This window comes from Anguilla anguilla, chromosome 5, assembly GCF_013347855.1.
Source record: "Anguilla anguilla isolate fAngAng1 chromosome 5, fAngAng1.pri, whole genome shotgun sequence".
NCBI classification, from domain to species: domain Eukaryota; kingdom Metazoa; phylum Chordata; class Actinopteri; order Anguilliformes; family Anguillidae; genus Anguilla; species Anguilla anguilla.
In genome coordinates this window covers 5273162-5289459 of record NC_049205.1, presented here as the reverse complement: position 1 = coordinate 5289459, position 16298 = coordinate 5273162, and the positions used below count along the sequence as shown (strand labels likewise).

The following is a 16298-nucleotide window of genomic DNA, read 5'->3' as shown; positions in this document are numbered from 1 at the left end:
ATACGTTTGCTTTGCCCCCTCGTCTGCTCACTCACTCACTCACTCAGTTACACACTCACTCACTCACTCAGTTACACACTCACTCACTCACTCAGTTACACACTCACTCACTCACTCACTCACTCACTCACTCACTCACTCACTTACTCACTCATTCACTCACTCACATACTCACACATTCACTCACTCACACACTCACTCACTCACTTACTCACCCACCCACCCAGGCATTCACTCACGCACACACTCGCTCACTCACTCACTCACTCACTCCAATTTGTAACCATGTTATTAAACATATTCAACCTTTTCATCCTGAGGAATATTAAACATCCTAGATTGCTATTTGTTGCTGTAACATCTTCAATCAGTACATTTGACCTTCGTTAAGTGAAGTTCTCTAAGCTTTAGAAATAGCACCAGGATGAAATCTACATTACATTACATTACAGGCATTTGGCAGACGCTCTTATCCAGAGCGACGTACAACTAAGTGTATAACCATAACCAGGAACAAGTATGACGAAAACCCTAGAGAGAAGTACCGGTCCAAGTGCAGGGAACAACCGCATAGTTCAACTTGGACCCTGAAGGTTAAACTGATTAACACTAACACAACGAGAACAGCAACAACGCAGTCTATGGAAAAATACAAGCACAAGCAATCTACAAGTAAAATAAGCCATAAAACAACTGTGCCATGGACAAACCTGTTATCTTCATTAGTGCTTATGAGAGACTTAACGGTAGAATCATAACCGTGCCAAAATGTTTGGCTTCAGGCTGTGAACGCTGGCTAACACTCACCCTCCAGCAGAAGCTGGAAGATCTCCGTGCAGGTGCTGTTGGGCTGCCTGTCCTGTTAAGGCACTGTTCTGGTGCTTGGATGGAGCACACACTGTATCTGGTTTTGAATCGGGACCAGCGTTCCACCTGTTGAGCTGCACGAGAATTTTTCCACGGTACTATCCAAAAATCAAACACAAACGTAAGAACACAGAAGCGTTAAAGGAATACCCATAGCGAGATAAACAAGATAAACATTCTAATGAATCATTTTCTATGTAATCATCATAATTAATTCTTATTTTAATAATTTGTTCCTCAGCCATTTTGTTCCAGTTCAGGCTGTGAATGATCTGCCGTAATGAAAGTATTATTTTTTATACGCTAATTTTTTATAATGTATTTTTCTTAATGTAAACATTTTTCAGCTGTCTGTTCTAAATTAGCAGTTTCATAAAAGGATTAGTGCGAGTGTTTTTTTCTTATGATATGAACATAAAATTACAAGCTGTTGTAAAATGGCTTTTAGCTTAATGGTCCAAAAATGCATTTTACTTCAAATATGAGTGATTAAAAAATACACATGTACATTTTGAAGTTACTGATGCTGACATCAAATAATGTTACGTTAGAGTTAGAAAGCATTGACACCACCGTGCAGACTGCAGCGTGTGACTGCTCCCACAAGCTGAAAGACTGGGAGCTTAATCAGGACATAATGAGATTATAACATTTAAATGACATTTAAATCCTTATATGTTTCATGTGACACCGAGCCATCTGCTTTGCAGCGCCTGGCGAGGATTTGCAGTCTTGCAATTAAAGGCACACTTAATCTGCTTTACACTTTTTAACAAAAGTAAAAAGAGAAATTGGTCTTCGGCCCAGTGGGGTTGGTGGGAATCATCGAGAGGCATTAATGTGCATTGTGATTTTTTGGCAAGGAGTGCACCTTCGAGAGATGAAAAGATAATCTGCTGCATAAACAGGGGTGCGGTAAGAGAACGGTAGTTATTGTCAGCCAGTCCATGTCCCATTTCTAAATTAGGCCTAGATTCAGGACAGGGCCAGTGTGTCGAAGGTGAACCTTCATCCTCGTCAGTAAAGCCAAAAGACTGTTGGATCAATTCAGTGTAGATTCACTTTTCATCCTTTAAGAGAGTCTGGCTGTGACTCTTCCCTTAGTGAAAAAGATTTACAACAAGATTTGCCACAAAATGTTAAATGAATACAGAAGCTAGGAACAGAGAGCTTGCAGCTACTGCTGTTATTTGTGTGGGAAATCCTCAAAATGCCAAAATCTGTCCTCTATAGGTATGTCCTGAAAACCTATAAACTGGCACATAGTATGCTATACATGCCAATCATCTTCTTTGAATTATTCCAGAAAAAAAACATTCCTCAAGTCAGCATCCAGACTTTGCAACTAGAAGATGCCTGGGGATCTTTCATTATATTGCCTAATAATCTTAGAAGCCTATACTGGGAGATGTCTGTGTCTTTTATCACTGTGACAGTGCGCAACCCGGCGAATACGGTGGTTTTTAGACATGTTTACGATTTGTTTCCCTTACTGAGATTTAAATTACAGGTTCAATTAAGTGAGATATAAATCTCAACAGACAGGGACAGATTGCACATGACAGGTTACACATGACATTGCACGTTGTGAAATACTGAAATATAGGCTACATGTGCTGGGAAATCCATCACAGTATTATAAATGATTGTTTTAATTACACGGATCCAAGGGACTTTAACAATTATTTATACTCAGACACTCACACATACGCAGTTTTGTAGGGCGGGGGGGGACTGTGGGGGGCGCTCATCAGTAACGCTGTCATGCTGGCATGCAGCAAAAAATAGGATCTCTCATTATAAACTTTATTTCGCAATGTATTTGTTACAACTGAGGAAAACCGGCCGCATTTAAAGTTAGAAATTCCGAGAGGTCACGGGAACTTGGCAACCACAGTGGCTAGCAAGACTGGTCGTCATAGCTTTCAATCTAGATAGCACCAGTGTTTTGATGACCCACGACGAAGAGAAGCTATTGAACGTTAACCTTGTACAAGATAGCTATCCGCTGGCTTTAAAATGACAAGTATCATCTTAGTATGAATCAAGCTCGCTAACACCTTGTAGTTAATTCATTTCCAAATGTGAATGAGGTCGCAAGCATACAGGCGTCTACGATCATAAATACCGAGCTACGGTAAGGATGCCAGGAAAATCGGCGAAGACTGTCAAGGTCTAAGCCAGGTAACGTAGCCAATTTAACGAGCTAGTCTATAGCTGCTAGCTAGACTAGCTATGTGATGCACTCTTACTTGCAATTACTAGCAGAAGTGGTTACCCGGTTAGCTAGCATTGCTAATTTGTGGTTTTCTGTGTAGCTTGGAACTGTGGATCGCAATCAGTATTGTTTAGCTAACTTTAAGATAGGCTTCCCCCTTTTGGAAAGCAACGGTAATTACGTTAGCTAGCTAGCTAGCTAGCATCCCGCTAACCTTTGGATTGATATGAGCTATAGACTAGGCTACATTAATTTATCTTGGTGTAACTAAAATTTCCAAACAATACTTCCACCTAGTGAGTGTAATGTGGTCTAAAAAAAGTAGGCTAATGAAGTTTACAGCTACGCCGTTACAGAAAGCAAGAAGAGAATGAAGTAGCTAACGTTAGCTGGCTAATACTAGTCACCTTGTTACCCGTTGTTAAATAAATAAGTTATAGTCTATGGGTTAGCTGTAGCTTGTTTGGCTTTATAGTTAGCTAAGAGTATTTGTAGTATATTAGTGAGTGGCGTTGATGCTCAAAGTAATCCCAGTTGAACTAGACTATCCTAGTTAGCCATCTTAAATTAAGAAGCAGTCGGTCCTTAGATCGTAATTTAGGACTTTGTACTTGTTGCATACATGGGTTGATGTTGCCCGGTTGTCACATTTTGTTGGTGAATATTACGCAGGACTGTAGGTTGTAGTCTAACCTTATGGCAACAGTCTGATTTCGATGTCAGGATATATTCGATATGTGAGAGGTAGCCTAATTATTTGTTCCTCTGTAGTTAAATTAAGTCATTTTGGGAGTAATAAAGAGATCAGAGATCACTTTCTTACACATCTATTATTTTAGTTCTTCATTACAATTAAAATGAATTTTTGAGGAGTGCTTGAAGCTGCTATGTTATATCCGTTGTACTACCAGCTAATTGGAGCTCGTTATTTAAATGCTCACGTGCATGTTAACCGTACAAAATCCTCATCCATCAATTATAAAAATTACAGTGAATTCTCTGCATTTCCATATCACTGGCCACAACTAATTGATAGAAGTCACTGATGAGCTAGAAATGTAGTGGGCAGAAATCATGTTTTTTTCTCAATGTTCACTTAAACCTGAACCTGCCTATAAATGTAGCGTATTCGATTCCTTGTGCTGAAATTCACGGAATACTGACTGTGCAATGTACGTTTTTATCCGATCTGTCCACATTTGCTATATGCTTTTGGGAGTTTATGATTTGTCACTGAGCTTAAGCCAGTTGAATTCCTAAAATGTAGGCTATAGCCTATGTCGTGTCCTACGCAATATACAGGTAAAGTAAGAATTTAAGTTTAAAAGTTTGTTGTTGTTCTTCTTGTTCGAGAAATTATCTCGATTTAAACCCATTTTTATCGTGTTGACCCGGAGAAAAACGCACACTGCAAAACGAGACACAGTTATAAGAGATTTTGGGATTATTTAAGCAGAGTGAAAACAGTAGACGGACTGAGTGGAAGTGAAATGGGTTATTGCAGGTTTGTAGCCTCTATTAAAACAGCACAATAATGCCATTATATATGTGTATTAGAAAATGTGCATGCTCATGCTTTATTAAACGCAACCGATCGTGCGTGCAAGTCCTGGCTGCCGGTCTCTGGTTCTAGTATGAGCCTCTGTCCCGCCTACAGTTCCGAAACAAGGAAGCTCACGTCAGTCACAACTCCCACACGATCCCGTCAGTCTCGTGTCTGAGCCTCTTCCTGAGGGCAAGTCTGAATCCACCTCAGCGACAGGCGGTATAAGGCATATAGGCTATACTAATATAAATCAACAATGTGTTAATATAACTTATTATTAATATGCAATTCATATGAGACAGCTTTAATTTGGCCCCAGCCTGGGAATGATCTGAGGTCAGCTCTGCTTAGCCTGAGGTGCCATGTGCAGGAGGGCCTTGAATAGGCGGCAGCAGCGGCTTTGTAGTATTTGTAATAGTAAATTAGCCGGCTCTTAAATTAGCCTACTCTTTAGGGCCTGATCTACAGGTTGCTTTCCGCAGAGCTCTCCACTGTGCTAGTCATCGCAGCTTGAGCCCTCCTGTTAGCGTAGCATTGACATTCACCCCCTTGGGACTCAAGCAGCTACAATACACTTCTGTCATTTTTTATTTTTTATGAGTAAACTCTTGTATATTTATTGAAGTAGACATACGTTATTTAATGCGTTATGAATTATGGTGTTCCTAACATCGACCCCCGTTCCCCAGTCATAAAGTAGTTTGCTATTGCTTTGAACTGAGGTCACTTCCTGTAACTGACTTCCTGTATCCGTCATGTCTCTCCAGAGATTGAGAGTCAGTTAAGAGGTTGCCAGCTCAGTGGATTTTTGGGTCTGGAGAATGACAGAATTATACAGTGGAAGCCGTCTCCTGCTTTGAAGGGGAATCGGACTTCTTTCCTACCATGTCGGTCAGCTATTGTGTTCCCAGACTAAACGGGTCATAATTTATCATTAATGTCCAGGTGGTCAAGAAAATATTCTGGCAAAAATGCAAATATGGCAATAAGACAGGTTTTCTTTGAAAAATTGTTTGATACAACGGAAGTGCCGTTCTACACCGAACTCTCTCATTCATATTTATGAAATAGGCTTGACATTTGTGCTGGGCGTTATCTTGGCAGATTGAATGGCTTATTGAATAACTTGTTTTTGTTTCATATTTTCACACTTTAGTATGACGACTGAGAAATAGACCAACAAGCTATCAGGCCTTTGATCTAGGTGTGAAGATCGTTGTTTTGTATACTGTATGTGTGTAAATATCCACGTGTAAAGATTGTTTCGTCTTGACACGTGTCATTAAAGTACCCCACCAGATGTATTTTAAAACCTTGGCTTCCCTCTGTGCTGTCAGGTCCATCCATGGCAGTTTTATAAACAAATTCCACCCATTTTTGTTTTGGAAGGGGCTCCTTTGGTAACGAGCGGAAGGAAGTTCCTACCTGGGGATTGCACCCTAAACCTGCACAGTCTGTCATGTTCAACACACCAACTGTCACTAGCAATGTCACTGACCAGTCATCTTTCTGTGCACGAAGGTTTCAGTTAACCGCATTGCTCTCCTGTAATTTGCATATCTTTGAATAGTGGAACATGATAGGTTCGACATACTTGTGACATCACAAAGTTTGCTTGTACGTGCACGACTTTCCGATTTCAGCGAAACAAACACTGTTTGTGTACAGTGGATGAATTGGATGAATCTGGTGACAAGTTCTGCACCAAAATCAGTCTGTATTGTGAAAGTTGTACTTTCAGGAAGAGTTTTTTCATTCGGAAAAAAAAAACGTTTTTGAATGGAGGGGGTCTGTAATTTTTTTGTTGTTGAGGAAAGGACATGCATATTCATGTGTTGAGACCCTCCATTTTTGTTTTAGGTGCCCCAGTTAGGACAGCTGGTGACTGGTGTGTGTGGGGACACATCCAGATCCCGCCAAATGTCTGCAAATATGTTGTTTCGTACAGCTTGGGATTGTGATCTGGTCTGTCCCTTGCTCTCTTGCCAGATAAATAAATCCCGTACAAATTCATACAAGTTCCATGAGCAGAGTAGTGTGTTTTAAAGCTCGTGGGGGAAGCAAACCGGCTTGGGTGGGTTTGTGTCGCTTTGCATATCGTCACTGAGTACACGCCACTGAGGGGACCTTTCCAATTCCACATCTATCACCCAGGATTCAGTCTAGTCCCCCGATGACTTCGCCTGCAGTACGGTCCAATCCCTTAGCCAGAGCCGCGTACAGCAGTGGAGAGCGTTGGAGTTACTCTCAGGAACGCACAAAATGCAATATCACCAGTTAGGCACGGAGAACCGTTTTCAATCGATGAGCGTAATGTTTGCCTGACAAACAGCAATTTGTATTGTGACTGAAGGAGAATTATTGAAGATCCCTGCCGTAAGGTGTAGTATGTTGGCACAGATGGGGGGGTGCGCGTGCGTCTTACCAATTATGCCATGTTCTTATGGGGTGAGGACTGATTAAGCGAAACCAGTTGGTTTGGTGTGCTGTGTCATTGTGCAGCGGTCGTAAAGAGAATAGCGCTAATTATTATAACGCTTTGGCATTTAGCCGGGGCTGTTGTTCAGAATGACTCACGCAGATTGTTATTATTATTATTGTTTTTTTTTTGTTTTCTATTTTTTGAACGTGTGCAATTTCATACGGCCCGAGGGCTGCGACGGCAGCTCCTCCAGCTGGGAGTCGAACCCGGGACCGTTGAGCCACAAGGCCTGTTCCCCGAGCATTACACCGCTCTGTCCTCCCGCTCTGTTTGCTGAGGCTCTGGTGAAGCCCACACAGAAGCCCCAGCGAGGCCTTGTTTAATTCCATTTATAATGGGGGGGTCGGGGGGGCGGGTGTCACTCTTCCACACTGACGGGTTCTAGTAAAAAAACCAAAGACCAGGGTGGTGGGGGGGGGGGGGGGTCAGTTCCATTTCAATTCAGTCATTTTAGAAAATTAATTAAAACTTAATTATTGAATTTTAGAATGGCCTTTGTATTCTCGCTGGATTTTTTGAACGCGTTAATTGAATCTCAGCTCAGTTTTGTGAGCTGACCTGAATGAAACGGAGGTGAACCCGCTGTTTGGGGCTCTCGTACGGGTTTGTGTGGGACGTGGAGCGGGCGTCCGGTATCGTACTCTGGCTCTGACACGCTGGGCTCTCCCCAGCCCATCTGCTGCAGCCAAACAGCCCGTGTTTCTCCCGCGTTCAGTCTCCCTGACACCGTCAGCAGTCATGATATCACAAGCACTCGTCAAGGTTAGGTGTGTGTGTGTGTGTTTTTAATTTTATTGAGAGAGTGTTGTGCATTCTCTATCTCAGTCGAACTTCATCTTGGCTTTCCCTTAGTGCTGTGGTTCTGTGTACTGAAACACTGCTGCTCTCTTGTTTAGGGAAAAACATTCCTCATGGAGGAAGGACTGGGCAATAAACCATAACGGTAATTAATGAATATTTATGAACACAATAACAATCATCCAGACTCCTGAGGCCATGGCAGAAAAAACGAATCACTAATTATCTATTGGGTGTTGGGGTGACAGCCAATCAGCAGCACAGATATGAAGCTTAGATGTGATCCACAAAAATACGTCACATGGTCACATGTGGCCTTGCTGCAGATTGGCTGTCATACCAGCACTCAAGAGATAAGAGGGGATGATGCTATTTTTCCAGGAAGCATTTCATATGGGCTCTAAAGATGGGAGGCTCAGTGCATGCATTAGGTGTAATGAAAGACATTATTATTATTATTATTATTATTATTATTATTATTATATTGTTACCGTGCTCAAATAGCGTATGTTAGATAACTGCCTTCAGGTTTGTGGCGTAGCCCAGTTTGGAGGTAAAGGAAGTGTTCAGTACCATTCAGCCTGTGTAGCGTGTACACTGCGTGTTAAGCTCAAATACTCTTTAGCTTGGCAGGGAGAAGGAGCTGGCCTGGCTATTTGGCAGAGGTGTTTTTGATAAGAGAGGTATGACTTTGCGCCAGATCTATTCAGTACCGGTCTTGAGAAAGTGTGCAGCAGCACTGTCAACACTGAGAGACACTGCAGTCAGCAACAGGAAGTCACCCCCCCCCCCCCACCCCACCCCCCACACAGGAAGTCCGTGAGAGACAGGCAAAAGAGAGACACACACACACCGCAAGCCCCTTTTCGCTTCCTGCTAGGGTCGCAGGTGATCACACTCTCCGAGTTTAGAGGGAGGCGGTATGGCCTCGTCCCGGCACGCACGTGCACAGCAAAGGATCATGGGAGTGCGTGTGGGGAGTGACGGGGGTTGCCAGGAGGCGTGGGCGCGACGGCTTTTTTTGTGCTTCGAAACATTAATAAATATATAATAAAGCACTAGAAGGCAATTATGAAGTGACAGACATGGAAAAAAAACAAGATGAAGTGGAATGAGAGACTAAAAATCGGGTGTTTTCAAACGCTGTGTCACAGCTCAATTAGAGTGCGGCAGTGGGAGAGAGAGAGAGAGAGAGAGCCGACCACAGGGGCTTATGTGACCAATCAGACGTCTAGTTACCCAGATCGCTCTGTGAAGTTTGGGAAGAATGTGAGTAATCCCTGTAATCCCATTTAGAGGAGAGAGCCACTCAGAGAGCTTAACCCCAGCCGCACAAGAGGGTCCACCATCGGGCCTGTCCTCCATTACCCAGCAGCAGCAGCTGCAGCTGCATCAGAGTAACAGCAGTTGCATCTGCAGACAGTGAGAGTGACAGTGAGAGTGTGAGTGACAGGGGTGCATAAGCGCGGGTGAGAGGGGGACAGGTGTGACTGCAGGTGGGCTCTGCTCCTTTGTGGTGGAGCCCCACGCTCCTCTCCGTCTCCCTCACGCCGAGCGTGCGGCGGCTCACGGCAGCGGAGGGGTATAATCACGCTGGGGCCCCACGTGGAAGAGGGACAAGCTTTGCTTTATCACGCAAACAAAAGACACTGTCGAACTGGAGCAGATAAAACCTGTTTGTTCTATTCATAGAGGCCCCTCTGCCTGGCTGAGGTGTGTTTGTTTGTTTGCTGTGCTCAGGACTCCTGAAGCTGATGCATCTCTTCATTCAACTCTTTCCTTTTTTTTCCATCCCTGCTGCAAAGCAGCCCATCAGACAGGGGCTGTGCTACCGCATCAATCTCCCTCTGTGTGCGCGTGTGTGTGTGCATGTGTTTGTGTGTGTGTGCATGTGTGTGTGTGTGCGCATGTGTGTATGTGTGTGTGTGTGTGTGTGTGTGTGCATGTGTTTGTGTGTGCGTGCATGTGTGTGTGTGTGTGTGTGCGTGTCTGTGTCTCTGTGCCTGTGAATGTTTGTGTGCTTGTGCATGTGTGAGATCCTGCTTCATCTGCTCTGAGTGCTGGTGAGTGTGTGTGTCTGTGTATGTGTGCGTGTGTGTCTGTGTGTGTGTGTATCTGTGCATGCGTGTGTGTCAGTGTCTGTGTGTGTGTGTGTGTGTGCCTGTTTGTGTGCGCGTGTGAGATCCTGCTTCATCTGCTCTGAGTGCTGGTGAGTGTGTGTGTGTGCGTGTGTGTCTGTGTGTGTGTATCTGTGCATGCGTGTGTGTCAGTGTCTGTGTGTGTGTGTGCCTGTGCGTGTTTGTGTGTGTGTGTGCGCGTGTGAGATCCTGTTTCTGGCTTCATCTGCTCTGAACACTGGTGCGTGTGCTCAGTCAGGTCAACGTGACACGGAGACGGAGGAATTAAGTAGCTCTAGACCCCTCTTATTGGCAGACCTGTTACCCGTCTGAAATCTCTATAGGCTGTGTGCATTAGCTGGTGTAAAGAGTGGTGTTTATTTCCCTGGCTGTGCCTAAGATGGCAGAATTCTCTGAGCTCAGGCTATTTCGCAGTCATTGGTCCGTCGGCTTGTTAGTAATCCTGTCACAGATTCTGTAGACCAACCGAATCCTCGCTCAGCGGTGTATTTTTAACGTAGCCAGAGCATTCCGACTGGATGCACTGCGGGCAGTACAGCGCGAATGGATGTTCTGTCCTTGAGCATTCGCAAGCCAGTCCAGCTTCAGAAACCCCTGTTTCCAATTGGAGAAAAAAAAGGAGTATAGATGCAGGAGCTGGCTATCTGGTACGTTTATAAAATCTGCGCTAGCATTTTCAGAGTGGCGATAAATTTGAATGACGAGCCGGTATGGAATGAAGCCCTTATCTAGGCCTGGAGTCGTGGGGTCAGAGATCAGCACGACCTCCGACCTCTTGAGAATGAAAGGGAAACATAAGAACGTTCTAGAGTTACATACATATACACACATACATACATACATACATACAAACTGCAAGGAGTTTGTTGTATATTTGGATGGACTAAAATTCATGAAATGAGTTTAAAAGAAAGAATTAAACGGAATGGGCAGTCTAACTAAGCGCTTAAAAATGCAATGCGGACGTGCAAACATGGCATTTCCTTACTGCTACACATCCTGTGTCATAAACCTAAAGCACCTAATTCAGCTGGGCTGCAACCCAACGCACATTTGTGTGCTACACAAAAGCTCAAACCACTCTAAGCCTGCATAGGCATGAAGCAAATAGTTAGCTTTGCTGACATTACACGCCATTCACAAGACTCTTGATTTTGACTGTTTCTTTTCCTCCAGATGAGGTCAAGTGTGGGCTTTGGAAAGGGTGGGAGTTCAACATGTGTCTGAATGAAAACCAAGCGATGTTCACTGTTACCATTCAGTGTGTGTTGTCCTTCAGTGTGTGTTACCATTCAGTGTGTGTTGTCCTTCAGTGTGTGTTATTCAGTATGTGCTCGTACCATATCCACTGAACGGATAACAAATTCTGATTGTTTTTACTTTGCTTTCACGTCCATAATAAAGCAAATTGTGCGCACAAAGTTTTTTATGCTCCTAGCTCCTCCCACTGACCGATACTTGTTCGATCTTATTGGCTGTGGACCTCCGGTGTTCTTTCAGCTGAAGATGGCAGATAAAGAAACAGAAGCACCTGAGCAGGGGCACTCACACCTGGCCCTGCAGGCCAGTAGTGCTGCTGCTGTCCTCTCTCCCCCTCTAATTAGGGACTGATTTAGGCCGGGCACACCAGGTGAGCGTAATCTCTGGGCCAATCAGAGAGATGAATCAATCAGCCTGTCAGGTGGAAAGGAAGAGCCTCAGTGCAGGTGGGCTGGACAGGCAGACTGGAGCAGTCCCCCCCCCCGTGCCGCGATGGCCCCGGGGCGTTAGCAGTCCGGTCCCGTCTCAGGTCCAAACGGAGCTGATTGGACGGGCCTCCCGCCTCTGATGGACACAGAGCCGCTGGGGCCGCTGTGTTTCGGCGGGGGAAAGGAGCCCCCCTGGGGATCCGGGAGCCGTACCGCCTGTGATTACACCTCGGTCTCTCCACCGTCGAGCCCCCCCCCCCCTCCGCGCCACTCACGCCATCTTCTGTTCTTCCTCTCTCCCACAGAGGCTCCGCATTCTGGGATGTCCAAGAATGGATACTTCTTCCAGGAGATGGGTGAGTGCAGGCCTGCTGGCCTCGTCGTGCTCCGCCCCTTTCAGCCCTTGTAAGGTGTGACATCACAAATGTGTGATTGGAATGTTCGTGACTGAACATTCTAATGCTGATGTAACAATCGCTACTGGTGACTGAAAGCAGTGGAGTTCTAGAATTTTGATGAAGAAAAGAAATGTTCCAAAAAGCTTACTTTCACAAGGGCTAAAGCAGTGTTTGCAGTAGCTTCAGTAATGTGGTTATTTGTTGCTTATTGAATTTTTAGATGAGCAATCTTAGTTTTCGATTTAAATGATCACCTGAGGCCAAAGGCTTACCTGTTCAAATATGTTTCAGGTAAGAAACTTAGTATGGATTTTACAAACTGTTTTTATAAATACTACAATTCTGCAATAATATGTGTCTGTATTTTATGTGGTCAGTACTGTGTTCATGTGATATCACTCAGGATGTGTTTAAACCGTGCCCACCTCACCGATAAAAAATGCTGATTGCTTTCCACTGTTTTAAACAGAGAGAGTGCAGTAAATCTGGTTTTGTTGTTTGTGACCAGTGCTGTAGCATGTGTCTTACATTATGTGTACGTTTCCTCTTTGGGCTGGCACAGGACCTGACAGTGTGGTTAAGGTTCTCCCTTTTGCGCTGTGCGTGTGTGTGTGTGTGTGTGTGTGAAATGTGGTGTAATGTGTGTGTGTGTATATATATGCGTGTGTGTGTGTGCGCGTGTGTGTGTATGTGTGTGTACAGTATGTGCCTTCAGGAGCCCAAAATAAATGGATGGGTCTTTGTGGGGCTGTGGATAAGCTGCACGGGGCCCAGCTGGGGTCCCCTCTCTGCCCTCTCATGCCTGGCGGGTGTGTGCCGAATCTGCAGTCGTGACTTACGGGGACCAGAGTGGCGGGGGAACCGTGGCGACTGAGTGACAGATTTTAGACCGTTGCACAAGAGTCAGACTTTTTTTTTGTATGGTTACTTTTTCGAAACAACAAAATCTGTACAGTGAAAAGGAGTGGAGATTCTGTCTCCTGTGCACATGTTGACTTGGGGGCTCTTAAACATTTAGGCATAAACAGATTACCTAAGAGATGTTGAAACACATCTGTGTGAAAATGTGATATATCAGTCAGTAGCTAGCTAGCTAGCTGCCTTTAAAGTGAGCCATGTTTTTAAGTAGACTTTCCTGGATTCAGTCAAACTATGTCCTTAACTTTGTCCATGATTCACAATTGTTTTCTTTTTTTGGTGAAAAACAGTTTGTAGAACAAGTTCAACAATTACGAAAATGATCTTTTTTTGTGTCGACAACGAAACAGTTAACATTCACTTTTAAAGCCCAACTTTAGGGGAAAGTGTTGATTGAATCCAGGAGTTCATCCAGGTCTCTTGTATAAAGAATAGCCGAGGTTTGAAAGAAATGAGATGAGAATCTACAGGATAACTTTGATTGACCCTGTCAGTACGGTGGCCTGCAGGGCACATGCATCTAAAATCCCCTCTAAATCCGTTAGAGAGCCAGACAGCTCCTTAATGCAGCACTCCTCAAACTGTGAGTGTGTGATTGATGGGAATTGGGAGAAATTCAGGGTAAAACATGATGTTTCAGTATTTGTCCTGTTGGGGAAGAGTAACTGGGTGTTTTTGTGTCCCGTGGGGAAGAGTAACTGGGTGTTTTTGTGTCCCGTGGGGAAGAGTAACTGGGTGTTTTTGTGTCCTGTGGGGGAGAGTAACTGGGTGTTTTTGTGTCTATGGGGAAGAGCAACTGGGTGTTTTTGTGTCCCGTGGGGAAGAGCAACTGGGTGTTTTTGTGTCTCATGGGGAAGAGTAACTGGGTGTTTTTGTGTCCTGTGGGGAAGAGTAACTGGGTGTTTTTGTGTCCCGTGGGGAAGAGTAACTGGGTGTTTTTGTGTCTCATGGGGAAGAGTAACTGGGTGTTTTTGGGCCTTCAGAGTTGCGGGAAGGGGAGCAGGACGACGGCTGTGAGAGCAGAGAGGAGGGGCAGGACTCGCCCATCGCCTGTGCCGACGACATCCATCTCTACGGCAACCAGATACACCCAGCTTCAGGTCTGTGTGCACGCATGTGTTTGTGTTTACATGTGCGTATGTGTTCGACCTAGTCTTTAGCGTGTGTGCAGTGTGCAGTGTGTGTGTCTGTGTGTGTGTCATGAATGATTTTGAAAGAACAGCTGTGGAATTACAATTTCTGGTGAATTCTAAGGGGAAAATACTTCAGACTACTGATCATTAGATCATTATCCCCATCACAACATGTAATCCCCATCTTCATTTTTGAAAAGATTTTTCTCATCATCATGCTGTATTATTGATGGCAGGGGGGTTCGGGTTATTTGCCCTATTTTCTAATATTTTAGGGGGGGTTTGTAACCTCCCCCTCCCCTCAGAAATGATAGCAGTGCCTCCTGCAGGGGTGCATCCTGTGTGTTTATTCACACAACAGAAGCAGACGCAGGGTGGAAACGGCACCCCAGAAAACACAGTGTCCTCTGATGAGCCATTCAGGCTCTGCAGAGTCACCTGTCAATCAGGATCTGCACGCTGCCACTCATCCACCCCCCACCCCCACAAGAGGTCCTACTACACGAGAGAGCGATGCTCATTTCTCACTCAGACAACCTGCACAGTGACATCACCTGGCGCAGATTATGTACCAATAGAAATTAAGGGGGCGTGGCCGGGAATCGAACCTGTGACCTTTAGGTTACAAGACCAGCTCCTTACCCGTTATGCTACACTGCCGCCCTAATTTCAGTGTGTTTCAGGGGACGTGTTCATTCGGTTCGTTTTCGGTCCCTTTCTCCAGTATTGGAGAAGAATTTTATTTAAACGCATTTATGAAATTTTAATGGAGAAACTGAAAGCTTTGTGATTGCTGAGACAACGGTACTCCCCCCCCCAACACCCCCCCCTTCCCTAGTATCATCTTCATGGATTTCCGCTGCCGTATTCAAATTCCAACAAACTTTAATTAAGTTGCCAGCCCCGGCGCTGCACGCAATTAGCATTCAAGTGCGTCCCAGCAGCGGAAGAGCGGTTGTGAGTGTGTTTAAATGTACCTGCTGGAGGGCTTCGTGCTGCATAATTAGTTACATGGGGCCTCAAGTGACTGACGTCCAGAGAATTCGCACAGCGGGACCCCTCTTATTAAGGGGGGGCGGGGGGGGGCACGGACCGCAGAGGAATGGAGGTAGCAGGTTTAGAATCTGTTATCTGCACCTCCCCCCCCCTCATCCGAGCCTGTCACAGCCCTGACACCCAACCCTAATCTGAACCTGTGCCACTGAGCATGAATTATGTATGCGCTGTGATTTTGGGCAACAGGAAAGATCATTTTAAAGGTTGTGTGGTGAATACAGTGTACAGGTACATAATAAAAGGGACATTTAGCCGCTGTTAAGTATCTCTGTAATCACAAATGGCACTGCAGGTCGTATCCTGGGATTAAAATAAATAGTTCTAACGGAAGACTGCGTACGCTCATTTCAATATTTAACTTATCGTCTGTGAATGTACAGTTAGATATCGAGTACATATGGAATATTTTTGTCTCAGTATAGCGGTGATGTAGCATCGTGAAATATATGAAAACAGACTTTTATTATCGGCTGTCGCATTGATGTTTTTTGATGTTAGTTGACGTGTGAGATCCGTTGTGTTTTTGTGTCGCGGCGTACGCGGTCGCATCGTCTCGGCTGAAGTTCTGCTCGCGGTACGTCTCTCGCTGGCTTGGCGGTATTGATTATTCGCGCGCAACCCCAGGTCAGCCGTCATCTGTTACCTGGGCGACGGTGACAGGTGCCTCGCGAAAGTCGTGCCGTTCCCCTCCGACAGGTGACCGGCTCATTTAGACGCCCCGCGCAAAACCCAGACCCCCGTGACTCCGGCGTCTGGACACCTCCGCCCCCCGTGGCCCCAGAGAGCTAATTGAGCCCTACATTCAAAACTCTGGAAAGTTACGAAATAAAACAACAACAAATAAACAAGCCGAGCATTTTTTATTTTTTTTTTGCCGAAAAAGGCTTGAGCGTGAGAGGACTGCATTAAGGTGGGAAATGCAGAAGATTTTCAGGTACAAATAAAAAGGGAGCCGGCCGGTGGCAGAAGGGGACTGAGACACGGAGGTGGGGGGTGGGCGGGGGTGTCATTTTTCATTAACGCTGGTAAACAGCCGGAGGAAATGGAGGGTTGGGA

The 16298-nt window shown here is 45.0% G+C and overlaps 1 protein-coding gene across 4 annotated transcripts in view; it reads left to right on the top strand.

Moving 5' to 3' along the window:
• slc4a11 (solute carrier family 4 member 11) overlaps positions 1 to 16298 on the top strand; it is a 77007-nt gene that overhangs the window by 34173 nt on the left and 26536 nt on the right. For 3 of the 4 annotated variants that reach the window (XM_035418258.1, XM_035418260.1, XM_035418259.1), the window contains exons 2-3: positions 12043 to 12093; positions 14037 to 14153. In XM_035418258.1, coding sequence (XP_035274149.1) covers positions 12043 to 12093; positions 14037 to 14153 — 168 coding nt within the window. Of the gene's footprint in view, positions 1 to 2655; positions 3052 to 12042; positions 12094 to 14036; positions 14154 to 16298 lie in introns of those variants that run through there. The other variant, XM_035418261.1, reaches the window with a different exon arrangement.